The sequence below is a fragment of the Dromiciops gliroides genome, chromosome 1 (genome assembly GCF_019393635.1).
Source record: "Dromiciops gliroides isolate mDroGli1 chromosome 1, mDroGli1.pri, whole genome shotgun sequence".
In the NCBI taxonomy this organism is placed as follows: Eukaryota; Metazoa; Chordata; class Mammalia; order Microbiotheria; family Microbiotheriidae; genus Dromiciops; species Dromiciops gliroides.
In genome coordinates, this window is record NC_057861.1 from 257954910 (window position 1) to 257982112 (window position 27203).

The 27203-nt window shown below is 35.8% G+C and overlaps 1 protein-coding gene across 8 annotated transcripts in view; it reads left to right on the forward strand.

Annotated features, from left to right (window-relative positions):
• Positions 1 to 27203, forward strand: part of SNTG1 (syntrophin gamma 1) — a 1086140-nt gene that overhangs the window by 616376 nt on the left and 442561 nt on the right. For 6 of the 8 annotated variants that reach the window (XM_043977923.1, XM_043977920.1, XM_043977919.1 and 3 more), the window contains 2 exons: positions 1807 to 1941; positions 25772 to 25828. In XM_043977923.1, coding sequence (XP_043833858.1) covers positions 1807 to 1941; positions 25772 to 25828 — 192 coding nt within the window. The remainder of the gene's footprint in view (positions 1 to 1806; positions 1942 to 25771; positions 25829 to 27203) is intronic. The other 2 variants (XM_043977925.1, XM_043977927.1) reach the window with 1 other exon arrangement.

The window sequence follows — 27203 nt, forward strand, 5'->3', positions numbered from 1 at the left end:
AATGGACAACTAGGTAGTACAGAGGACAAAGTTCCTAGACTGAAGTCAGGTAAACATATCTTCCTGAGTTTAAATCTGGCCTAAGACACTTCCTAGCTGTGTGACCTTGGACACATCATTTAAACCTGCTTGCCTTAGTTTCTTTATTTGTAAAGTGAGCTGGAGAAGGAAATGAAAAACCACTCCAGTATCTTTGTCAAGAAAACCTCAAATGGGGTCACAAAGAGTCAGACGTGACTGAAACAACTGAAAAACAAAAATGAAAGGGATCACAATGTCTCAAAACATTCAAAAGAAGGTGAGATTACATCTGGCTGGAAAAGTTTCGTCATGATGTTATCTGAGGTGGGCTTTGAAGAAAGAGAAACATTTCAATAGAGAGAGATCATTGTTTACACTGAGAATGCATCAATTTATTTGTGGGTAAAATGAAGAGTTTATCCTAGAAAACTTTTTGTATAATTTCTGACTCTAGAACCTGTTATCCTCGAGTCAAAATGATGGTGAATTCACTTCCAAGCAATGCCATTGCATATTTAAATAGAATTAATCATTCATTTTATGATTTTTATAAATGTATAAGAATACTAATTTTAAAAGAAAATGTTGTAAGTGAAAAGAAATAAACAATTCATGTAGAAATTCTAAAATCTAAAGATAACTGGGCATGCTAGGGACAGTTTTCCCTTTAAGCCTAGGCATCCGTATATTACTCTATGTTTTACTTTATAGTTTTTAATACTGAGAATGTATTTGAAGGTATATGTGGAAAGAAAGATTAAGGTAGTCTTCCTATTACAATCTTTGTAGTGATTAAGTGATTAAGAAAAGAATCAACTGAGTAAATACCCTGTCCAGTTCCTATACCCTTTTGTGGTAGAAACCCCTTGTTTTATCTCATATGTTTATCATTTGGCTGGATTCTTATGAGGATCTCATGGAGTGGGAGAGTTTGAGTGAATTATTAGCTAAGGATTTATGTGGCTTGGTTAACACCAAATACTTAGGAAACCCCAAACTCAAAAGAAGCATTTGGTTTAGTGGTGTATTTTAATGTCTCTTCCGTCTCCACAGAACCTTTAATTTTTTTTTTTTTACTCAATCCTATTTAGCTTTTTGTTTTCCTGTGGGGAGAGGGGGAATATTGGGTTGAAATTCTTCTCATAGAGCTGGACCTAAATACTTTGGCTCCATGGAGAGGGACACATATGCTCTTGTCCCCTGCTAAAGGGCATGAATCAACAGATCACTTTTTACAGAGATTGTTTGTGCCCTGTAGGAAGGGGCCAGAGTGTGTGTGTCTCTGTACATGAAGACAAAATACCCATGTCCAGAACCATGATAAATTTCTCCAAATCAACTTCCTGCTATATATCAATTGCATGTAGTTGTGTAAAAGGAAATGAGTAACTACTGAAGGACAAAAGTAATGTTAAGAAAGATAATTTGTGTTCTATATGGTCACCCTGCTATTCAAAACCATTCAAAACCAAGACTTAGATTTGATTTTATTTAGGAAAACTGGCAGAAAAATTCTCATTTTTACCAAAGAAGTTTGATGTTCATTTTCTCACAGACAAACTCAATTTCCTTATAGCTTTACTTTTATTTAAAAGGTCACTTTCTTTTTCTTTATGAACAAGCAGCTCTGTTAAAGCTTTAATCTTAGATACATCAGGGTTATTTCCCCAGCTCACAAATGCTATTTATTCATGATGTTTTAATGTAATTTGGCCATTGAATTAACAATCTGGAAACTAAGCACATTTTCTCCCTCTCTTTCTTTCCTTTTTTTTCTCACCAAAGACAAAGACAGGAATTTGTTTGCTGCAGGATGGTAATCAGGAGCCTTTCAAAGTGCGACTGCACCTAGCCAAAGATATTTTGATGATCCAGGAGCAGGATGTGATATGTGTGTCTGGCGAGCCTTTCTATTCTGGTGTAAGTAGTTTTTCTTCTGTTGAAGTTTTGTTTTTCTTTTTTTAAAAAATTCAACCTATTCAGAGAACTTGCTCAATATGTCCTTACCTGCAAGAACTATATAATAGTATTGCCTACAAGTACCTCTTGTTAAATCAAAGAGAAAGAATGCTTCCCTCTAAATAATACCCATTTTGACCTAGAACTGAACACCAAGGGCTGTTGTGTAATCTGATGTTTTATTATCTTTTGTTTTTATTACATAAATAGAGTGGCTCTCATTCTCTTTAGTCACCACAAACTGTTCAGATGACAAACCCAATCCTTCTTCCATTTCCCATGGGACCTGCATGAGTAATGTCTGGATTACTCTGGCCTGGTACTGTTATTCTATGGCTATCACATTTGACTTTTGGAGTCAGTGTTTAGACAATTTACTTCACTCATTTTCAGTGAAGCATGAGGTTGATACGTAGCCTGTCACTAAACCTAGTGTGAATGATTTCCCCAAGTGGATCACATATGAATAATTGCATAGGTGTCTTTGATGGAATGATGTCAAAGATGTAATGTTTTTTGTTTTTGCTTTTTTTCTGTTGACATTAAACTACCAGTCTAGGAAAGGACTGTGAATTTTATCTCAAAGATTAGATTTTTCTAAAACCAAAGTAAAATCTGAGAATACATTGATAGGTCAAATTAAATTTTATTGACTGAAAAAACAATTGACCACTCAGCATATGTACTTTTGTTTAGTGTACATTTTTCATTTAAAACATATGATGGTATGCTTATGCCAAATTCTGTCTAATATAATATAAAAGGATACATTTTCTGAGTTTAAGCAGATTCCAGAGTGTGACTACATAGGCTTATGGGACTTATAGTCTAACAGGACATCCTGGGTTCCCCTTACATAGCAAGGAAGGGTGAATAGCTCTGAGCCTGGTACTTGCTGTTCCTACAAATCCAAAGTCTAATTCCAACTCCCATAGTCACTCCCTGCCCAGAACTCATGATCCTTTCCCCTCCAAGAAAGAAAAGTCCACATTGTCACTTTGGATGGACTATAATTATGATAGGCCTATGTAACACCACTCTAGAGCCTGCTTACACAAGGGTTGCCTTTTTAACTTTGAGAACATTATTAAATAGGGGACATTGAATGACCTGCTCTATTTTGTTTTATCGATTAACCTGCCCCCTTTGGGTATTCAGAACACATTCATAAAACATTAACAGGTTTATCTCAGATTGATTGCTTTTTGTTGGTTGTTGTTGAACTAGGGTTTCCCTGCTCTCTAATGCCCCATGGGACAAAGAGAAGGTCTTTAATCAGTAGGATCCTTCCAACTAAGGATAATGGACATTTCACAGACTGTTAACTATCTTTTTGTCACAGACCATTTAAATCATCCTGAATCATGTGCTACAGTTGTCAAAGCCGATTAGAGAAATCCCAGAAGGCTACTTTTCCTTCACCTTAGTTAGTGACAGGATAGTGGTGAATTTATTTTATATTCTCAGAAGTAAGACTGATGTTTTGCACTTGTATGATTGATGTAAGCCAACATTATTTTAGTTTGTACCTAGAAGGCATGTACTCTAGCAGGTCGTGTGTTTAAAAAAAAAAATCTTTGTTTATTTGTGAGTTTTGGCAGTGAAGACAATGCTGTTTAAAGCAGCAGTGCACAGACATTGTCTTAGTATTAAGGAGAATTGAAAAAAAATGAGAAGAGCTCAGAATGACAGAGGAAACTCAGATCAAAAGCCATGTCAGAGAAGTCAACTTGTTATGTTTGTAAAGCATCAAATCAATAGCTCAAGATATTGCACTTTCTCCTCTCTCTTTTGAGCAATGATAATATCAGGAGTGGGACTGCAAGCTCCTCATTCACCACTGCACAGCAGACATACCCTTCTCTGCCTGTCATAAAGAAGAGATGATCAGAGAAAAGATACCTAAAGGAAAAGCTATCTCTGCTGTTTATATCAAAAGCTCCACATCCCTTTCTGTGCCCTCCCTAAATCATTTGATACTATCAGAGACCAGAGCCTACTAAATAAATGTGGGTGGTGCAGAGAGGTCTCTGGCAAGCTGAAGGCCATGCTAGAACACCAAGAGATGGCATTCTGTTACCTCTACTGCCTTCCACTGTAACTATGATTAAGGGATATAGTAAAGGTCAACATTATTTTATCCATTTTTGAAGTTTGCCAACAAGAATGATGACCTTGAAATTTGATATTTACTATCCTTCTTCTTTAAGGAATCCTTTCACAGATTCTAAGTGTTACAAGACTGAGATTATTTTTCTAAAGATACTATATACTGATTATTTCCACTTGGGAATATATACTATATATGTGTGTGTAGTGTATGTATACATTATATATGCAATATAGATATACATACACTATATATAATACATACATAAATGTATGTATATGCCTATTTGTTAATATAAAGTATATATAAATACATTATATATATATACATATGATATATATGAGATCACAGATCATTTTGCAGAATCATCACATAGCTATATACTATTAATCTTGCTAAAGAATACTGAATGTCCCCACTTGATACTAAGAGTAACCAAACATGTAGCCAATGACTTTCTTTGGACCTCAAAGCTGAAAGGTGTCCTCAAAGTGATATTACAATCAGATAGGCAAAGAAATAGAAATTATAACCAAGTTTAGTACCAAGATTCATCCAGGTTCTCTTTTTGTAACACTAATGTTAATTAACTATTTTTCAATAATGTTCAGCATAGCTAGGAGGCAGAAATTGGTGTTCTTGATTATTCATTTCAAGACTCTCTAACACTTTTTGTACCCTTAGTGCTCTCCACTCAAATACCCTCTTAGATAAGCGATTGCTGAGAATCTAGAACATGTGTTGTTATTCTTCAATCATTTCAGTCATGTCCAATTCTTCATGACTTTTCTTGGCCAAGATATTGGCTTGGTTTGCCATTTTTTTTCTCCAGGTCATTTTACAAATGAGGAAACTGAGGCAAACAGGGTTAAGTGACTTGTCCTGGGTCACATAGCTAGTAAATGTCTGAGGCTAGATTTGAACTCAGGTCTTCCTGACATAGGCCTGGCCCTCTATCCACTTTGCCACCAAGCTATACTAACTTTGCTTTATTTTACCTATCAAAAATGACTAATCTAATACCATATTCCCTCAGGATCTCCCTTTATTCTGTTCTTGTCTATAAGTCTTTGTGAAGCCAGCTGTCAAAGTACAGAGATGGCAAGGTATCAAACTTTAATTCCACTTACAGAGCTACCAAGCTGTGGAACTGTTCAATCGATTACAAATCTGTATTGTTCAATAAATTTGTCTAGAAGAGGCAGAGATACTAGAATCTGTTTAATAAAAAATGATGGCAGTACATGATAAACCAGAGTGTTATATATGACAGATACCTGACCTGGATTGATGATGGAATGATACGAAGTTGGCATGCAATCTACATAAGCAATATGGTTGGTAGAATTGGCAATTGGCAACTGAGTTTCAGCAAGTGTCAGAATGATGACATGAAGTGGTTCTATAGGGGCTTAAAAGCAGTCAATGAGCCTTGGTATTCAGTCATTGTTTCCCTACTCTGCAAAGATGAAAACATACCATTCAACATCTGACAATCCAAGAATTGTAGGCAATCCACTTTACTATAGTATTTAGTCATCTCAGTTTGACCTCTATGGCCTTACTATATTCTTGAAGTTAAAGGTGACTTGTGTCAGTGCTATAGGATTAATACCATCTCAGAATATGGAATATTTTGTGCTATATAACCACCCTCATCTGGTAGAACATCTGGTACTGGTGAAATTTATATAGATAGTCATAATTCACACAGCTACAACAGAGGTCACTTAATTAGAAAAAAAAAGCCCATACAAATTCAGAATTTCAAATACCCATTACTTGTACACTTGTACAAGTCCAAAGTCACCTGTGCAAATGGAAATCCCTGGTAATATATACAACTGTCACCTGTCATTAGAAAAGCTAAGAAAAATGCCTATGTTTGGAGGTTATGTTTATGGATTTAACAAGGTTAATTAACTTCACATCTCATTGATATACATGAAATCTTGCAATAGACAGATTTTCTAAAAAGTTTATCAACATAATTCATTTTATGAAGGAAGTCACTAGAACTACAAATTGCTTCTTATGTTCCAGATACTGTGATAGGCAATAAGTTTAAAATAATTTTATATATAAGTTTATGCCACACCCCTGAAATCAAGGCACTTACAATCTAATGAGTAAAGGAAAAAGAAATTAAACCTGAAATATTAAAAAGAGATCCAGCCAAAGTGATACTAGAAATCTGAAGAGGAAAATATATTAAATGCTTCTTATGGAAAAAAAAACCAAGGCTTCAATTTTGCACTGTTGCTATTTATTTTCACTCTACCTTGCACCTGCTGCCTAGTCTCAACTCCATGGAACAAGATGCTCCTCCCAGCATGAGTTTTAATCTCATCACCATGGTGCTAACTCAAAACCTTGATTGAGGACACCTCCCTCAGCTTCCTCTCCCCTTTGTTGGGAAGCCTGGAAGGCAGAATACCAAATTCATCCCTTTGTTTGGAAGGTTTTGAAGTCAGAGTACCAAATGCTTCCTAATGCCTTCCTTTATAGAGGGCAGAAACTGAACTCTCAGATGACTTCACCTTGCATCTGCTGCTCTGTTCTTGAGTCATTTTTAGTCATGTCTGATACTTTGTGACCCCATTTGGGGTTGTCTTGGCAGAAACACTTGAGTGATTTGCCATTTTTTATGCAGCTCATTTTACAGATGAAGAAACTGAGGCAAACAGGGTTGAGTGATTTGCCCATGATCATACAGCTACTAAGTTTTTGAGGCCAGATTTGAACTCAGGAAAGAGGCTTCAGGCCAGTCACTCTTTTCACTGCACTATCTAGCTACTCTAACTGTTCTCAATTTAATGGATCATAGTAGTTCCTGGTTAGTCCTTCATCCTCCTCATCCTCTTCTTCCCCTTCTTTCTTGTCTTTTTTGTGTATTATCTCCCTCTTTAGACTATAGTTCACTCAGGGTAGAAATTGTCTTTATTATTATTATTATTAATCATATCCCCAGAGTAAAACACAGCTCCTGGAATGTCATATGTGTTTAATTAATGTTTATTGGATTAGGTGACTTTTTGGGGGTAGAAGGAATTCCAGATGAGGAAAATCTTCCTACCAATACAAATCAATAAACTTTCTGAATGTTATAGAATCACATAATTACTTGGAGCATCAAGTCATTAAATGTGTGTTAGACTCAAGACTTGAACCACAAATTTCCTGAGTTTAAGTGGGCTGGGTTGTCTGTCTCTCCACTGAGAGGCAATAGAAATCATGCTACACACAGGAGCATGCACACCCACCCACAAAGCCAGTAAGCTCAGGCCTACTGTTTCAGACTCAATCTGCATATATCTTTCCTATTGGGTACTTGGGGCAACCTTTTGTATGTTGACTTCCACTATTAGAATATAAGCTCCTTTAAGGCAAGGACTATCTTTGTCTTTTTGTGTGTTTGTATCTCCAGCATTTAGCACAATGAACATGTAGTAGTAAGTGCTTCATAAATACTCATTACCAGGACAGCTAGGTAAAGCACTGCCCCGGATTCAGGAGGACCTGAGTTCAAATGCAGACTCAGACACTTGACACTTACTAGCTGTGTGACCCTGAGCAAGCCATTTAACCCTCATTGCCCTGCCAAAAACAAAACAAAACAAAACAAATACTTATTACCTTCCCTCATGAGTTTGTGGATATTTCTCTACTGTCATTAATTTAAGCACCCAGGGGATGGGTTTCTCCCACAAAGTTAGTTATCAGTGACTACTGTCCTAATTCCATTTAACTACCTAGCATCCATTAGCCTATACAAAGAAAATTCACTTCAAAGTCATAGGCAAGAATAAAAGCTCAAACATTTTCCCCTTTTATCTTGTAGATATACTCTTATACTACCTTTGATCTCTTGGGAAAGAATCTTTAAATTTAGTCCTTTTGATGCATGGTACTAATCCCACCAAGTTGATAGCATTGTAACTGGATTTATCCTTCTCTCATTTACCAATTGGTTGGGCACCAAAGGTTATTGCCAAAGATCATCCCTTGCTCTTCAGGGCATCCATCCTGAGCTGGCTCCAAATCCTGAATGTTGGCATGCCAAGAAGATATTTTCCCTTCACCTAAAATGATAAAAACAAATTCTGAGTCATGCAAAGAACCTATTCCTGTATTCATAGAGTCACGTGCCCTCCTTGAGAGAGGAGAATGCCCCAAATTTCTCCCTATACAACATTGTATCTCCCTAAAAACATCACTATTATGATTCAGGCAGTAATATTATTTGCACAATAACGAAGATCCCATCTTCAGCAGATGACTGAACATTTGTATTTTCTAATCAGTGATGTACAGGAACATAGGATTTAAAGACTTTAAACTTGGAGGGACCATAATGATCACCTTGCCAAAGAGAATCAAAGAATCTCAGTCAAGATGGACCTCAGAGGCCATCCACTCTAACTCTTACCTATACAACAACCTGTCAACAGAATTTCTGATATGTGGTCATCTATGAAAACATCTAATGTGGTTGAACCCACTGTCTCATAAGGAAGCTAAAAGAAATGATGTACTCAATGCAAAGCATGTGGTATAGTCAAGATTCCAACTCTGCCTCCAACACTAGCACCTCTTCTATTGCCTCAGATTAGATCCATTTGTTCAAGAGCTTCTTCATTTTGTTCTGATGGTCAGTGAGTGAGACTCCTTTGACCCCGCCCTGACATTTCAGTCAGCTTGCTGAAAGTTATGAATAACTTTTGTCATCAAGGTACCATTCGTTTCAGTGTTCCTCTTAAAGACGAAATAACTTTATATAATGAAACTAGTGATACACTTTGTGTCCTAGTTACAAAATATTTATAGAAGGACTATGTGGTTAAAATCAGTGTCAAATATGTAGCTTACCATTTCATTGCTGTGCATTGTGAAGCTTACAAAGCCATTTGATCTGGAAGCTTGGCAAGTTCCATATGTAATGCCTACATTGCTGTTGTTCAGTCATTTCACTATTGTCTGACTCTTCTTGACCCCATTTGGGGTTTTCTTAGCAAAGATATAAGAATGATTTACAATTTCCTTCTCCAGATCATTTTACAAATGAGGAAACTAAGGCAAACTTGTTCATAGTCACAGTAAGTGTTTGGGGCCCAATTTGAACTCACAAAGATCAGTCTTCTTAACTTCAGTCTAGGAATTCGATCCACTGTGCTACCTAGGTGCCTCATACATGTGTTAGATACACACACACACACACACACACACACACACACACACACACACACACAGGCACAATACATTCCAGATGTGGCAGATATATTCTAGGAAAATGATGAAGTAGATCAGATATTTCCAGGTCTTTCTGATTTCCTCCACAGACAGAAAATCACCACAAAATGAACATAGGGCAGCTAAAATAAAAGGGTAAAGCAGTTTTCCTCCTAAGACAACTTGAGAGGACCTCAGAGAAGACTCTAGGGCCTGAGCCTTGACCTGAGTCAAGTGTCAACACCCCTAGGCCAATTCCACTGAATCACCAAACAGCCTTCCCTGGAGCAGCTTTGTCAGAAAGCAGAATAGCCCCAGGAAATTTCACCTCAACTTTTTCATCTCATTCACAGCCTCAAGAAACTTCACTTTAGGAACTTTCACCTCATGAACTTTTACCTCACAAACTTTCATCTGAAGATAAAGACACTGAGGAGGGAAGACTGAATGACCCCATCCTGTTTCCAGAAGTCAAAGCTATTGATACTGACCAGATGTAATCCCAGACTGTGACTGTTAGATGAGGAAGAGCAAGCATATATCCACAGGGAGCAAGAACATTTTTGAGACAGTGTGGAGAGGAGCTCTAACTGTGACTTAGGAGAGGGGGAGAAATGTTCCTGAAGCTGAACCCCTAGCCATAATTCAGAAAATAACAGTAAATAGGACCTGAGACCTAAGACATTACCTATATCCTGGGATTAAAACAATAACAATAATGATAAACTGCTAAAAATAAAACAAAGCAAATTAAAAACAAAAATGAGTAAACAAAGAAAAATAACCTGATCATACATATCTTTGAAGGTCTGGGTTCATATTCAGAGGAAGATAGTGAAGGAAGAAAAAGCCACTCCTACCCCAAAGAGTAATGTCAAATTGTCATGAGCCCAAAAAGAACTCTTGGAAGAACTTTCAAAAAATAATTCAAAAAACAACTAAGAGAGAGTGACGAAAAATCAGGAAAAAAAAATTAAAGCAATGCAAGAAAATTATGTAAAGAAAGTTAACCAATTGGAAAAAGAATATATACAAAACCTTAAGGAAGAAAATAACTTTTTGAAAACTGGAATTGGGCAAGTAGAATTGAATGATGTTATAAGACACCAAGAAATAATAAAAATAGAAAAATAGAAGAGAATCTAAAACATTAAAAACAAAGCAAAACAAAACTGATCTGGCAAACATCAAGGAAAGATAATTGTCAGTCTACCTGAAAGTTATCATTAAAAAAAAAGAATCTGGACACAATATTCTGAGAAATAATTAAGGAAAATTGCCCTGAAGTTTTAGAAATGGGTTTTATTAAAAGCCCGATATGTCTTTGAGTATCAGCTTTGTGGGACAAAGCAAATGAATTTGTATTAAAATTATACTATAAGAAAAATAAACAGGGGGATTTAAGAGGATGTAATATTTGCTTTTAATCTTATTAGAAGGAATTATTATTACTTCATTGTAAATGGAATGAGACAGTTTTTAAAATGTAGATATTGAGGGACAGCTAGGTGGATTCAGGAGGACCTGAGTTCAAATCTGGAGTTAGACACTTGACACTTACTAGCTGTGTGACATTGGGCAAGTCCCTCATTGCCCCGTGAAAAAAAGAAAAAAGAAAAGAAAAAAGTGATCATTGAGCTAAGGGTAGAATTTATTGGTTCATAGGATTTAGAGTTGGAATATGCCTTACAAATCATTTAGTTCAGCTTCCTCATTTTAGAAAAGAACTAAGTGCTGGAGAGGTGAAAAGACTTGCTCAAGTTGACAGAGTACCAGATGAGCAAGTTATTATAATCCAAAAGTAGGATCTGTGTATCTGTTAATTAAATATCCCCAAATAATAATAGCTATAGTAATAATATTTAAATCCCCCTTTACAATTTACAAAGCACTTCACTCATAACAGTTTATGTATTAGTGTTTCTTATTGATAAGGAGAATGAGGCTCATAGTACTTATATGGCTTTTCCTACCTCTTTGACTACTGAATGGTAGAGCCCCTTCCCTTTAAGCCCTGATCTTCCGGCTCTAAGTCCAGTGGAGTTTCCACTAAATGTAACTGATCAGTTACCTATGAGCCTCATTATCCTAAATCAAAAAAATGTTTGGATTTCCTTTTAGCACTGCAACAGTTCAAAGGATCCATTTTCTAATTAGAGCAGGTAATCCTATTATTGAACATATCAACCTATTTCTACTTTCTTATTTTGAGCAATACTTGCCCATGTTCTTCCATAAAGCCTCCTTAGAGGATTAACCTCAAATACTAGAGACCTTTTGGACCTTTTTTACATTTTGAGAGCAGAAAGGTGCTGCTCAGACTGCCTATCTCTTGTCCTTCAGTCTTGCTGCCTGACCAATTCATATATATGCAAATATATAGAGATACATAAATATATATGTATACTTATATACACACATATATACCTTAGATAACCATTGGAAATATGCTGAGATCTACTTATGCCCAATTTGTATCTCTCTATTGACTTTTGGTTCACTGGAAATTTTGATTCTTTGGAGATAATGGTGTTTCAGAAGTTATAAGCATATAATATTTCAAGAAAAGAAAACATTTGTGTTAAAAGAACAGGTTTTGTGAAAAGGAGCAGCCTGGGAAAATTGAAAGGCCCTTTGAAATTTTAATTCCAAAGAAAAATTAGATATCTTCTTGCTGTTCAGTTTTGTTGCCATTTTCCATCTGCAGTGTGTCATATTATTTATATACACACATATATGTATATATGATACACATGTATATATGTATATATAATATATACATAAATATATAATATGCTTTATGTGTGTGTATACACACACACACACACATATATATATATAAATATGGAAGTGTGAGAGAGAATGAAGTGGGTTGATCTGGGGAGTTGGGGAATCCCTTTATGAATTATTTTTGATCAATCCGTTTTCAAGTCTTATGAGGTGGTTTGGCTTGGTGATATCTGGTAGGTACCTCAGAATGAAAACAGTGATCATATTTGTTTTGTTGAGGGGGGAGGGGCTTTTAGGGAGGGTTAGGGGCTGGGGTGCCCTAAGGATGATTGTTAAGGATTCAAGAGGATGAAAAACCTCTCTTCCTGCTCTATGCTAACTTATAAAAGAAAGTTAGATAGTGAATACTTTTCCCTTCACTCCTTTTCCTTCCCCTCCTTTCCCCACCCATTCCCTTCCTTTGTCTTATCTTGCCTTGTCTTCCTTTTCCTTCCATTGCCTTCTTTTTTTAACATGTTCCTTTTCATGGGACAAAACAGAGCTTGACAGAAAGGGCCAGTGTTCTTGTCAAGGGGACATAGGGCAGGGGAGATTATGCATTTCCTTACCCACAGATTTCTTGACTGCTCAGCAGTGAGTTAGAGAGTCAGTAAGCATTTATTAGTTGCTAACTCTGTGCCAGGCCCTCTAGTAAGGGCTGCTAAGTACAGAAAAGTCATGACAGTGGATTTTCCCAGCCTAAAAGATATCAGGAATCTAGGTAATAATAGGTTCTGCAACTGAGGCACATGAAAGAAGTTGATAACTATGGTCTCAAAGATGAATTCATAACATCATAGAGATAATTAAGTACGACTTCTTCATTTCACATATGAGGGAGGTACAGAGAGATGAAATAACTTGTCCAAGGTCCCATAGGCAGAGCTTAGATTCAAACCCATGTAATCTTACTCTAAAATCTATGCTCTTTCTATCATATAATACTGGGACAATGCTCCTGAACCCCAATATCCTGTGTTGAGGAAAGGGAAATATATAACTTTTCTTGTCAATGAGATCTCCTAATCTGCTTTTTAACTGAAGAAGGAAAATTTACATAGCACCTACTTTAAGGTATTGCCAACAACAGGTGTTTACCAATACAATCTTAGAATCTGGGCTTCTTGCCAGAAAACTAGGGTGTTTTAGATAGTGCAGACTTTGGCAGATAGCTCCTGAGTGATATCAAATTTAAATGATCAGAAACTTTCTACCTCTTCCATGATTGCTCTCCAGGTGAGTGATTTCAGCAGTAAAGGGCTGATAGGAAGGGAGATATCTGTGCATAAACTCCAAAGTATATTTGCCTTCCAGTAGGCATGAGTAGTTTATAAAATAGGAAATCCTTATATAGGTGGGAATTTGTTGTTGTTGGTGGTTCTTCATTCTTGAATAGGACCATAGGTAATGGAATGACTTACAGTCATTGTGATGTGAATTGGATTTAAGTGAGGGAGGGCTGTGCAAGGTCACCCACCTTATTTTTTCCTCCAAAGCCATCTGGGTCCAGTGGCAAGATATACATCAGGATGAACTGGAGATGGTCCAGAATGTTTAAGGCAATTGGGGATAAGTAACTTGCCCAGGGTCACATAGCCAGTAAGTGTCTGAGGTAAGATTTGAACTCAGGGCTGCCTGACTCTAGGGACAGTGCTTTATCCACTGTGCCACCTGGGTGTGCCAGGTAGGAATTTATTATCAAAGTGAAGGCTTCTATGAAAGTTACTATGGCTGCCTTATGAAAAGGACATTGATTGAGAAGTGCCACCTTTTTAGAATTGTTTGATCTTGGACAAATCACTTAATTTGACACCTGAAAGGGGGAAATATATTTGTGCTTTTTAGCCCCAGAAGAAAATAGCCCCCCGAAGTGGATGGGTCTAAAAAAGTGCAAGTTTACCCTTTTCTGAGAGGGGGAAAAAAGCTTTCTAGCAATTAGAGTTCTCCAAAAACGGAAGGCTTGCTTTAGGTGCTGCTAGGGTTGCCCTCATTGGAGATTTTCAACTAAAGTCTAAAAAATTGTTGGACAGATTTTAGAGTGTAATGTAAACTCTTAGAGAGTCAAGGCTTTATTTCTTTCACATTTGTATCCTTCAGCCAGTGGGACAATTACTGACACATAGTCCACACATATTACATGCTTATTGGGAGTTGCTCAGGCACAACAGAGAGCATGCTGGTATGATTAAAGGCAGGTACATTTGAGTTTAAATCCTATAGCAAATGAATTTTCTTATAATTTTTCTCATCTTTTTTATTGTACTATGTTAAGGAAATGCTTGCTTTATTTCATAAATTTAAAAAAAATCCTAAAGTGGACACTAATTATTTTCATGATTCTAGAAAAGTCACTTAACCTCTCTCAGCTCCAGTTTCCTCATCTGTAGAATGAAGATAATAATATCACTTAACCTCAAAAGAATGTTATGAAGTTCAAGTGTTATTATATGGGGTTTCCTAAAAATCTTAGTGTAATTTTAAGCTATTAAAGCTTAAAACTCCACCAAGACTTTGGGGATGGTCTGTACATATATAAAGTATTTTTGCAAACCATAAAGTACTATATAAATGGAAGCTGTTTTAACTACTTATTGAAAAAAGGAATAGTTTTTCCATGAGAAATTTTACTAGGTGGCCATCAAGATTCCTTCTGACTCTGAAATTTTATGATTCTGGTATATTTTTAAAATCTGTTTCCTTATTCATATAATGGGTGATAGCAGAAGTTTTATGAGGACACTATTTTAAAAAAGTATTTTAGAAATATGAGTTATTATTTAATTTAATGAAAACTGGCCATACTCCAATATCAATTTAAGAACTGGAGAGAAAAATGAGTCTCTGCTTGTTTTGATTGACAAGATTCCTAAGTTTACAATGTCCTATTAAATCACCTTTCTTTCTATTCTTTATCAAGTCTTTGTTGAAGCAGCCAGAGCTACCACCCATAGATCAATTATTAGAAGTGACAATGCATAGACTCCAGTAGTGATGCCAACCACCCTGCAATACCCAGTAGTTGTTGTTAAAATGATTGTTCTGGCTTTCATAATGGATACTCTAGGTGAGGCAGCATGTTAATGATCATGTGTGATGGACTAGTATCTTCACTCAGCGACTCTTTTATTTAACCATTGGTGAGAGGAGGGGGGGCCTCTACTAATGAATTGGTCAAACCAATGACAGGGCTTTGTCTATTGCTAGCTTAATCCATGCAGCAGGAGAATGGGGGGGGGTCCTGGCAAATAGTAGCAATATCACAGAAATTTTGTGGGGTACAATTTTTGTATGAGATGGCATGGAGGGACTTGGCAAGTTCAGACTGGTGCTGTGGGCTAAGGGTTGGTGGAAGGCTAGCCTTTTGCCAAACTATAACAGCAGGAGAAGGGAACACAGGCAGAAAGTGATGAGAAAGAATCAGACCCAAAGCATTAATCAATTAACCTAGTGAAGACCAATCAAACCTGGCAATTCCACAAGACTGGCATGGAGTCCATGTGGCTTGTATATAATTCTTCATTTGCTCCTGGACTGCTGGGGGGACTTCTATGTTCCAATCTGTTCTGCCCACACAGTATTGGTTCACTAATGAACATCAGTTGGTACTGACAATATATGCCTCGACTAGAATGCATCTGAAAGTTGAATTGTCTTTTTGTGAGCAAGATAGGTTTATTTATAAGTCACTCAAAATTCATTTCAGGGCCATAAAGTCACTCCTTTCAGCTTACTGTTTCTTCAGCTAAAAATAATTGTTGTTGATGGTGTTTTAAAGAAACATATGAATAGTACTATCAAAATCTGTTTAAAATACTTGGAAACTGTTTTATAGGCAAATTTATGTCATAGTTTGTAACAGGAGCAGCTAGACAGAGCCACAATTTACAAACAATAAAGGATCTCAGTTTCAGCAGGTATGGAGGGGGAGATAACTATCCCTCCAACATGTGTCATTTTGAATTTTTGTTACTTGTTGATGTAATAGGTATGAGGAAGAATTCTTAAAGTTGCTTTAAGGTGCATTTCCCTAATCATCGGTGACTGAGCATTTTTTTTAATGTGTGTGGCTATTAATTAGGATATATTCTTTAGAACATTGCCTGTTCATACAGGGAGTTTCCTGTGTATAGGAACAAGGCTCAGAGCTTGAGAATGTCAAGGGGAAGTGAGAGGGCATACACTTCTACCTCTTCATTTTATAAATGATTGTCGTTATTTGTCCTGAGTGCAAGAGGAAGAATGATTGCCTTGAGGTCATCCAGTTTTTAAGTAACTTAGCTGCTCACACTGATTATTCCATTGCCTGAAAAATATAAGGCATTCAAATAAATGTTTGTTTAATAAAAAAATAATGGCCTGGTTAATTGATCATTTCTGTCTCATATACATACACACTGACACACACACACACACACACACAGACACACACACATCAGAGATAGAAATTCTTGAGTTATTTTTATACCTGAGAAACGTGAAGTACATTAATATTTTTTGGTTAAAATTAGGAAGTGATACCTGAACAGGAATGTATTGTAAATGCAAAGGATTTTTCATGATTATTGCTTAAGTTTAAGTGCTCCTAATATAGCATCATAGCTAAGGAGCCTAAGGATATACTGCGATTATAAGTTTATGACCTTTATCTTGCATATAAGAAAATTAACTAATGAAATATGGATTAAGTATAGATTGATAGGTTATATTGTGCATATTTTATAACTGTCCAGGGCCATCTTCAGTTGTCCTGATATTTATTTCGCCACTGAACTCAGATGGCTCTAGAGGAGAGAATGAGGCTGGTGACTTTGAACAGCCCTCCCTCACTCAAATCCAATTCACTGCAAGTCATGACATCACCTCCCAATGTCATGATCCTCTTTGAGAATGAAGGGCAGGGGCAGCTAGGTGGCACAGTGGATAAAGCACCAGCCCTGGATTCAGGAGTACCTGAGTTCAAATCCAGCCTCAGACCCTTGACACTTACTAGCTGTGTGACCCTGGGCAAGTCACTTAACTCCATTGCCCACAAAAAAAAAGAGAGAATGAAGGGACAACAACAATTTTATACCTGTACATCAGTGATCATATTGTACATTAGAAATTATAATCTCCTAAAGGAAAACAATGTGGTCTGGAATGTAATACTATTTGTATAGTACCAAGTAAAACCATAAATGTGATTAAGGACAATAAATATTTTAATTATAATGAGTAAGAACATAGATGTGACAGTTCATATAGGTATTTCACATTTGTATAGGTATTTTACAGTTTGCAAAGTGTTTCCACATAGATTATCTCATTTGATCTTCACAACAATCTTACAAGGAAGTCCACAGGTATTATCTTTCCCATTTTAGGGATTAGTAAACTGATGTTTGACCCAGGTCTTAAGTGATGTTACAAATCAAAGGAATATCTAAATTCAAACCTTCTCATTTGAAGAAGTTTTGAAGGATTATAAGAATTTCTCTCATTTATATGTGCAACATGTGCTTTGTACCCTTAGCTTGGACTTGTGATGAAACATTAAAGTTGTCAGAAAATATTTTTTAATAATGGATTTCTTGGGGCGACCAAGACATCAGTTTCAGTCCTTTCTTTCCTCCTTGCCCCTCATCCAGAAAGTTCAAATCTTGTCTGGGACAAACCCAAGGGAACAAAAGAAATGGAGATGGACCCTTTTGTCTAGCTTAGTGAAGAACCATGCCTAGATAATGGACTTTGTCAAAGGCAATTTGAGTTAGAGTCATCTGTAGAGTTCATTTTAATTTTGACCACCCTCAAGTCATGTCAACCAATGGAATTGAATGATGATAACCAATACAGAGCAGAGTTTGGTAAATTGACATAATTTGTTTAAGATCATCACAGAAAAATTCACCCTAAGGGTGGTATTTATGATTAATTTTATGTTTCATAATTGGTTTAAACATGATTGTGTTTCAATGGAAAGGATTTATTTTAATGTTTATAAGCAAACAAGAATGATCTGACTTAAATTCCATGCTTTATATATGTCTTGAAGCTGTAGAGCATGGATTAGATTAGATCTTTATGCTTTTAAAAGAACACATTAAAATAAATGGTATTTCTGAGAGTCTCAAGGGTTTTTGCTACTCTCTACAGTCTCTACAAGAAAATCTGCATTACCTCTTTTGTATGGTTTTTGGAACATATTTTAAATGCTCTATGACCTGAGATTGGGAGCCAGGATTGTAGGAAATAAGGAGCATTGAAGAAAGATCTTTGATAACTCTCGGTATGCTTGCCGGCTGTCATCCAAGGAAATCAGTGTGCCAGCACAAAATCAGCTATGGAACAAAACTAACTCACCAAGATGTGTTCAATGCTAATTATTGCTATGCAAGATGTTCTAGGTAATTTGGGTGATGACATTGGCTAATTAAGATGCATTTTTCTCTGACAGATTGAAAACTTCATCTTGATACTGCTGATACACTCTGCCTGAGCTGACTGCACCACTGGGCTTGGTTCTATTTTAAGAAATAATTTATTTATTATCCAAGGAAAAATAGTTAATAAAATAGTTCATGCAGCTCAAGAGTAGCTCTTAGTGGATGAGGAATTTTTCTGAGAGAAGAGTTCCTGATCATTTCAAGGCAATAAATATGACCATTTAGCTCACCAGGTGCTAAGCTAGTTTCTTTCTCCAGCTTAGGGCATTCCTTTCTATAAATTTTAGGAATTGTTGAGGAATGAATGTATAATGGGTAGAGAGATAAATTGGTTTCAAGAAGACATGTGCTCAATTCCCACATTTGACATATACCAGCTTTGTGACAATGGGCACATCCTTCAACCTCTTTGTACTCCAGGTAGTTCACAAAGACTATAAGTTTCATATTTTTATTGCTAGAGTTTCTTTACCAAGAGACCAATGAAATCATAGTTTGGAGCCAAAGGAAACATGGAAGTGCTAACAATTTGTATCTAATAGAGCCATAATTACATATGTACATAAGTATTTATTGGATATAAACTCTGTCAGTGCCAAGACCTTGCCTCACTTTTTTTTTTTAAGTATCCCGCATAGTGCTAAGTAGAATTCCTTGGAACTCTTAAGTGCTCAGTTAATTTTTGTTCATTAAAAGAATAGATATATACTGTGTAGGAAAGCCTCTTTTCCTTATTAAATCACTTTAAACTCCTAAAAATCAGCATTTACAAGTCTATATATATAATGTGGAAAAAGCAAATGAAGCCCAGTCCTGGGAGCATGCAAACATATGCTCTTGCTAATGTGTTATACAGAGAACACATACAAACACACACACACACACACACACACACATTATTTCCTTTTCAATCCTACATAGGTAGATAGATAGATGGATGGATGGATATATATATGTATTCATATATACATACATATATATGAATATATACACACACAAACATAAAGTGAAACACAGAGACAGAGACAGACAGACAGACACAGACTGGGGAATGAGCAAATATGGTGCTATGAACTGACATGGCATTTTATGATTGGCTTTGGAGCTTAAAGGATTGATATTGGAACTGGAAATATTTTTTCATTCAAAATTTTCAATATGGGGCAGCTAGGTGTCACAGTGGATAAAACACCAGCCCTGGATTCAGGAGTACCTGAGTTCAAATGTGGCCTCAGACACTTGACACTTACTAGCTGTGTGACCCTGGGCAAGTCACTTAACCCCCATTGCCCCCCACAAAAAACAAAAAACAAAAAAAAACCCAAACAACAAAAAAGGTTTCAATATGCTCCTCCCTAAGCCTTTTTTTTTTCTATAAACATAACAAGAACTATTGAGTGCTTTCTAGTGGGAGAAGGACAGTAGCGGGGATTATAACTGCTTTAATCTCCCCATACAAATTATTATATGACTGTAAGAACATGGTGCCTGTTTCTTTTATCCCTTCTATTTATTTTTATATGAAATTAGAAGAGCCATCAGAAGTTCAGCAACTAAAGTTAATAGTCTGCCAGTGACTGCAATAGCTGAGTCTAGTAAGGAGCTAGAACTGAGGAGTAACCTACTTGACCCAACCCATCAGTGAATGAACCCAGCAGCAGAGACACAATGTTTTCCTGTAAGCAAAGGATTAATTAGTCTAATGGCTGTGTTATACCTCTATTCCCTCCATTAGTTCTTCCTCAGCACTTCCATCACCCCTGCACTTGGTTGCATTCTCCTCTCTTCTCTGTTTCTACTATTTTGTGATCAATTTTAACCCTGTACTATCCTCTACTCTAAAATTGTGTTCTTACCTGATTGGTTTACTAACCCACTGTCCCAAACGTTCTTGTCTCTCTCTACATGCCTTCCACAGTAACCTTCAATTACCATTTCCACCCCATATTCATAACTCATGTCATGCAGATGTCTCCCCCACCATCTCTTTCTTCACTCCAATCTCAGATGAAGTAATGGCTCATATCCTTGCCAAAGCCAACTTTTCTATAAAACCCTTGGTCACATCCCTTTCAATTTCCCCCATCCCCCATCATATCTACTGTTCTTTATTTTTCAGTCTTTATTTATGGGCACTCTTCCTCCAATTTAAAATTCCAAACATGCATTCGCATATTTAAGGAACCAAAACCAAGCAAAAAGCTAACTCTATCCTACCATTCCCCCTAACTATTATCTTGTATTTTGACTCTCCTTCATGGCTTATTTCCTTCAGGAAGCCATCTATAATCAGTGCCCCTGCTTCTTCTCCTCATCTTCTAAACACCTTGCAATCTGGCTTCTGATCTTATCAGCCAACAGAAACTGCCCTCTACAAAAGCATTAATGATCATTTAATTAATTCCCTGCGTAATGGCATTTTTCCAATCCTCATCCTCAAAATTTTGGAAGCATTTGACAATGTCACTATTTTTTTTTCTCCTACATATTTCCTTTCTAGGAGTGTGTGTGTGTGTGTGTGTGTGTGTGTGTGTGTGTGTGTGTGTGTGTGTGTGTAATAGTGCTATCTCTTGGTTTCCCTCTAGGGTGTGTGGCCACTCTTAGTCTTGTTTGCTGGTTCTTTATGCTTATCATTCCTACTACCCTTGGATATCCCCCAAGGCTTTGTTCTGAACCCTCTTCTTTTTCCCTCCATATTATCTCACTTGATGACCTCATCAACTTCAATGGTTTCAGTTGTTATCTCTATTCAGAGAACTTCCAGTTCTATATAGTAAGCCCTGGTCTCTTTCCCTAGGTTCAGTCCTGCAACTCCAACTGTCAATTGAACATCTCAGACTGTATTTATATTACTTTATTTATTTCATCCTTATAATTTAAACATTAGAAGTTATTTTAGTATTTTATTTCCAATTACATGTAAAGATAGTTTTCTACATTCATTTTTATAGGAATTTGAGTTACACATATTTCTCCCATCCTCCCTTCCCTTCCCCCTCCTGAAGCCAGCAAGCAATCTGATATAGGTTATACATTACATTCATATTAAACATATTTCCACATTAGTCATGTTGTGAGAGAAGAATCAGAATAAAAGGGCAAAAAAACACAAGAAAGAAAAACAACAGCTACTTAAAAAAAACCCAACAACATAAGTGAAAATTGTATGCTTCAATCTGCATTCAGATTCCATAGTTCTTTTTCTGGATGTGGAGAGCATTTTCCATCATTTGTCTTTTGGCATTGTCTTGGATCATTGTATTCCTGAGAAGAGCTAAGTTTATCACAGTTGATCATCACACAGTGCTGTTGATACTGTGGACATTGTTCTCTTGGTTCTGCTTATTTCACTCATCATCAATTCATGAAAGACTGGATCTCTGTTAATAGAATTTATCATCTTCTCCACACTTTTCTCTCTTCTGAACTTCCTTATTATTGTTAATAGTACTACCATCATCCCAGTCACCCAGTTGGTGCCCCAACCTTTGATGTCATCCTCAACCATTCACTCTTACTCACCCTTTTTACCTTTAAACATCTCCCATATGCTTTCCTGTCTCTGTGCTTACAGAGCTGCTATTATATTTTAGGCCTCTAATGCCCCATCTCAGTTGTTACAATAGCCTTCTAAAGAGTCATCCTGTTCCAAGTGTCACTCTACTTCAAGCCATCATCCAAGCAGCTGTCAAAATGATTTTGTCTAAAGAGTAGGTCTGTCACTCTGCTCAGTGACCTCCACTGGCTCCCTATTTTTTGAAGAATTAAAAATAAACTTATCTTCATGGCATTTAAAGCTCTTCATAACCTGTTCCCTTCCTATCATCTTTCTAGTTTTCTTACTCTTTTCTTCCCTCCACATACTTTAATTTCCAACTACACTCCATCTCTGTTCCTTTTCTCCAGCTATCTCCCATTTTTGGTATTCTCTGCCCCTTCCCTTCTCAGCTTTTAGTTTCCCTGGTTTCCTTCAAGGCTTTACTAGATAAAACCTTCAAGACACCTTTTCCTTATTTACCTTAGCTGCCTTCTCTTCCATATTCTCTGTATATCTCTTGAATGTAACTAGTTATTTACATATTATATTCTTCATTCAAAAATAAGCTCCATGAGAGCAGGGACTCTTTTTTGCCTTTCTTTTTATTCTCAGCACTTAGCATGTTGTATGAACACAATAAATGCTCCATAACAAAGGGCATTTGGACTGAGCAACTAAGATGAGAACAATAGCAATCCAAGAGTAGTCTGTTGGTTATCCCACACTTGCACTTTACAATGAATCCTTCCTTTCTGTTTATATGTTTGTTGGATATAGATTGTACTGTTTCTTGGGTATAATTCTTCATGCATCCATGATCAGGATAAATCAAAGACAAATTTCTTTAAATGTTTTTGGCACCTGGTCTGCCTTGAATTCATATCTAATTTATTAAATGTAAAGGCACTTCATAATAAATAGTTTAAAATTGGACTGGACTCTCTCCCTCCCCCCTCAATATATGGATATATGTATTCATATACATATCGTTGTATCTCTATATCAATCTACATACCTATCTATGTATCTATCATGTATGTATCATCTATCAGTCATCTATTTATCATCTATCTGTCTACTAAATTAATTCTTTTCTATTTGTAGTATGTCTAGATACTCTACATACATATACACAGTTTGGGTCAAAGGTCATAATGTGTTGTTTTTTTGTTTGTTTGTTTTGTTTTGTTTTTGGTGAGGCAATTGGGGTTAAGTCATTTGCCCAGGGTCACACAGGTAGTAAGTGTTAAGTGTCTGAGGTCAGATTTGAACTCAGGTCCTCCTGATTCCAGGGCTGGTGCTCTATCCACTGCGCCACCTAGCTTCCCCAAGTCATAATGTTTTAATAACTGTTTGAAAATTATTTTGCTTTATTTTCTATCATTTATGAAATTAGCTTTTTTACACATAATGTAAATTCATTCCTGTATATTGTATATAATGCTGTGGTATTATAAGCTAAAAAATAAAGGAGTTATTAAATATTGAAATCTCTTTGTGACTTTTGGCCTACCCAGTACATGGAATTTTACAACCATTGATAGATAGAAAGATAGATAGATAGATAGATAGATAGATAGATAGATAGATAGATAGACAGACACAACCATATATATATGTATATATATATTTACAAATAATATATTACATAAATTTACAACCACATATTATATATAAACAACCACATATATGTATGTGTTTATATATACATACATATATGTTCACACACATATACACACACATGTACACCTACAACCATACTCACACACAGGATGAGTTGAAAATCATAGTTTATTTAAAGAACTGTATGTCATTGTGTTAAATTATTTATAATTTAAAGAAAATATTCACCTGAATTCTTACTTTTATTTGTATTATTTTTTATAACTCTCCTTCCCTCATATTTATAAAGATGGTTGTAAGATAGATTTATTAACAAAGTCCTGATAAAACATAATTGTGAAAATAAAAAGGTGTTTTAAGTGTTTTATATATATATAATATTATTATACATATAATATTAAAATATTTAATAAGATAGTTTCTAATTTTATTGCTGAATGTTTTCTATTTAACAAATTAATTGTGACAAAAACTTACCTTTTTTATCTTTTATATTTTATGCCAAGGAGAAAAGAAGTTATGTATAATAATTGGCATAGTTGTCTTGTTTGAATACAGATTATGTGAGATTTAAGAAACAACTTTCAAATATGATAACTTTGTCCTTAAGGCCTTTTTCATTTTTTAAAAATGGAAATGAAGCAGCTTAGCTTATGCTTCAGAATACTCGCAAATTTGTCAACATACAATGAATAGCTAGCCTATATTCCTAAACTACTGAAAACAAAAGTCTCTTTTTTTCTTTTTATTAGCCCCCCTCTTTGAATGTTATCTATTCTGAAAGTGCTGGTAAAACTAGCTATACAACGAGAGGGGAAAAAAAATCTTTCTGAAATAGAGGAAAATGCTTAAAACTATGTAATATCTAGAACTAAACTCTATACAATTATCAGGGAAGAAAGGTTATTTAGGAGATTCAAGGATGATGAACAGATGAAGAGGTTTCAAGTTTCCTTGAGATAAAAGGAGATTTCATTCCTCATAATCTCTTTATAGCTGTAGTCACTCAAGAATTCAGAATGTCAGAAGGTTACAAGATTCCTCATAGCTTACCCTTAGAGTTTCTATTATACGATTTGTTTAAGAGAGCCTGGTGGTACAGCGGTTAAAGCACCAGCCCTGGATTCAGGTGGACCTGAGTTCAAATTTGGCCTCAGACACTTGACAATTACTAGCTGTGTAACTGTGGGCAAGTCACTTAACCCACATTGCCCCAGAAAGAGAGAGAGAGAGAGAGAGAGAGAGAGATTGGATATATAGTTAGAGATATGTTCATATGTATTTGGGACCACAGATTACCTATGATGATATAAATTCAAGTATACAGTTAATGCTTGCTTGCCTTTTGAAGGATAAAGATGTGTACACAATTTAAAAAGTAGATTAAAATAATTTTCATTTAGGTTTAAATAGAGATTAATGATATTTTTTCAATAAGAAATTATTCTACCCATGCTATAGGTAATTGACCTTAAGAGAGTCACTTAACATGATTGGGTTTCATTTCCTTACTATTTAAGATGCTGGAGTTACACCTAAAATTCCCCTTTCTATATCTAATATCCTATAAGTCTACAATACATACAATACAGAAATGTTTTTGAAAATATATAAACATTTTCCTTAACTACTTCTATTCCTGGGCTTGACTCCTTACCGGCTGTTTATCATACAAATTTGAAACTTGATCAAATAATGGTAGATAGGGTATCATTGGTTGATAAGCAGATTTTACTGTGGATAACCAATAGCTGGTTGTACGCAAAAATAAGTTTCTTAGCCCCTGTTTATCATGAAAGTACAAAAATATGAAATAATTAGAAGACTGGAGGAGCTTAAATTTTGGAAGATGAGCATAAATGGTTTGAACAAGGCTTAATTTTTCCTTCACTATGAAGTATAATAACATTTTAATGATTTTCAGTAATTTAACATTTAGGTAATTAGCTTTATTTTTACTTTTAAAATTAATCTTTTTATTTGCAAGAATCTAAAATATGATGTTATTGTGATCAAATAACCAAGAGAGAGAATAGAAATGTGAATGTAAATACAGTATTAGAATCTACTAACCACTTTAAAAAAAACCCTCTCTTTCAGGAAAGAACGGTGACCATTAGAAGACAAACTGTAGGAGGATTTGGATTAAGCATAAAGGTAGCATGTCATTTCAGTCTATCATCGCATAGGCCATGCTATAGTGCCTGCCTTATCATGCATTTTATTTTTGTGAATAAAGAAGAAAACCGATGAGAGGGCTATGAAGCTCCCCCTCCTATTTGGCTTAGGGGTCAAATTGGGGTGGACATTCCAAATTATCTGATAAAGCATTTCTTTTTATTGAGTGAGTTGAGAAAAACAAAACAAAACACATATTTGGGATTAGTACCTCTATCTGGCATGGGATTCCATCTTTGTTTTCTGCTCTAAATCCCAAATCATTTTATGTATCATAAAATGATACATTTGAAGTCAATGACTACACCAAAGGTTGTATTTATCAGTGGGTGAAATGAGGAGTAGATATCTCCAATAAAGTTTATATCCATTAAGATATAGAAGTGAAATTGTATTTGGCTACTTTTCTTTCATTTGTTTACATTATGGGTTAAAAGTTCATTAAAATTTCATCTTACAGAGATAAGCCCATAGGGGAGTTAGAGTTTGCTAACAGTTCTCTGATAAAGATAAAAAGAAGGGGAAGGGAAGTGACTTTTATTGATATAGTGCCTCCTCTATGTCAGGCACTGTGCTAAGTGCTTTATAAATATCTCATTTGATCAGTTGACCTTCATTTATTCATTCATTTTCATTCATTAATAAAACTAAAAGCACTATTGTTTCTCTGATACACATTTAGCAAAGACATATCCATCAGTGTAGTTTATTATCTCCCTTTGTTTCAGAAAAAAAATTAACAAGGAGCAGCATTATGTTAATATTGTATTAAAGAGACCAAAATCAGATAATTTGTGTCTAATCCATTCCCCCAAAAGGAGAAAGAAAAGAAGGAAAGAGAAAAAGAAAGGAAGGAAAGAAGGAAGGAAAGAAGAAACTAAGGAAGGGAGGAAGGAAGGAAGGAAGGAAGGAAGGAAGGAAGGAAGGAAGGAAGGAAGGAAGGAAGGAAGGAAGGGAGGAAGGAAGGAAGGAAGGAAGGAAGGAAGGAAGGAAGGAAGGAAGGAAGGAAGGAAGGAAGGAAGGAAGGAAGGAAAGAAGAAAGGGAGGAAGGAAGGGAGGAAGGGAGGAAGGAAGGAAGGAAGGAAAGAAAAAACACATTTCTTAAGCCCCTACCCTTTTGAAAGCATAGTGCCTTCATATTTTGTGCTGGAGATCCAAAGATTAAACTACAAATAACCCCTGCCTTCAGGCAATATACATTCTCCTGGGGTAGTATGTAAACAGGTAAAATATGCATGATAAATTTGAAGAGAAAGAAAACACTAATAATCATACCCAATTTCAACCTTTTTACTGCATGCAAAAAAATTAATTTCCCTTCTTCTCAGACAGTATGGCCATTTTTGTATTATGG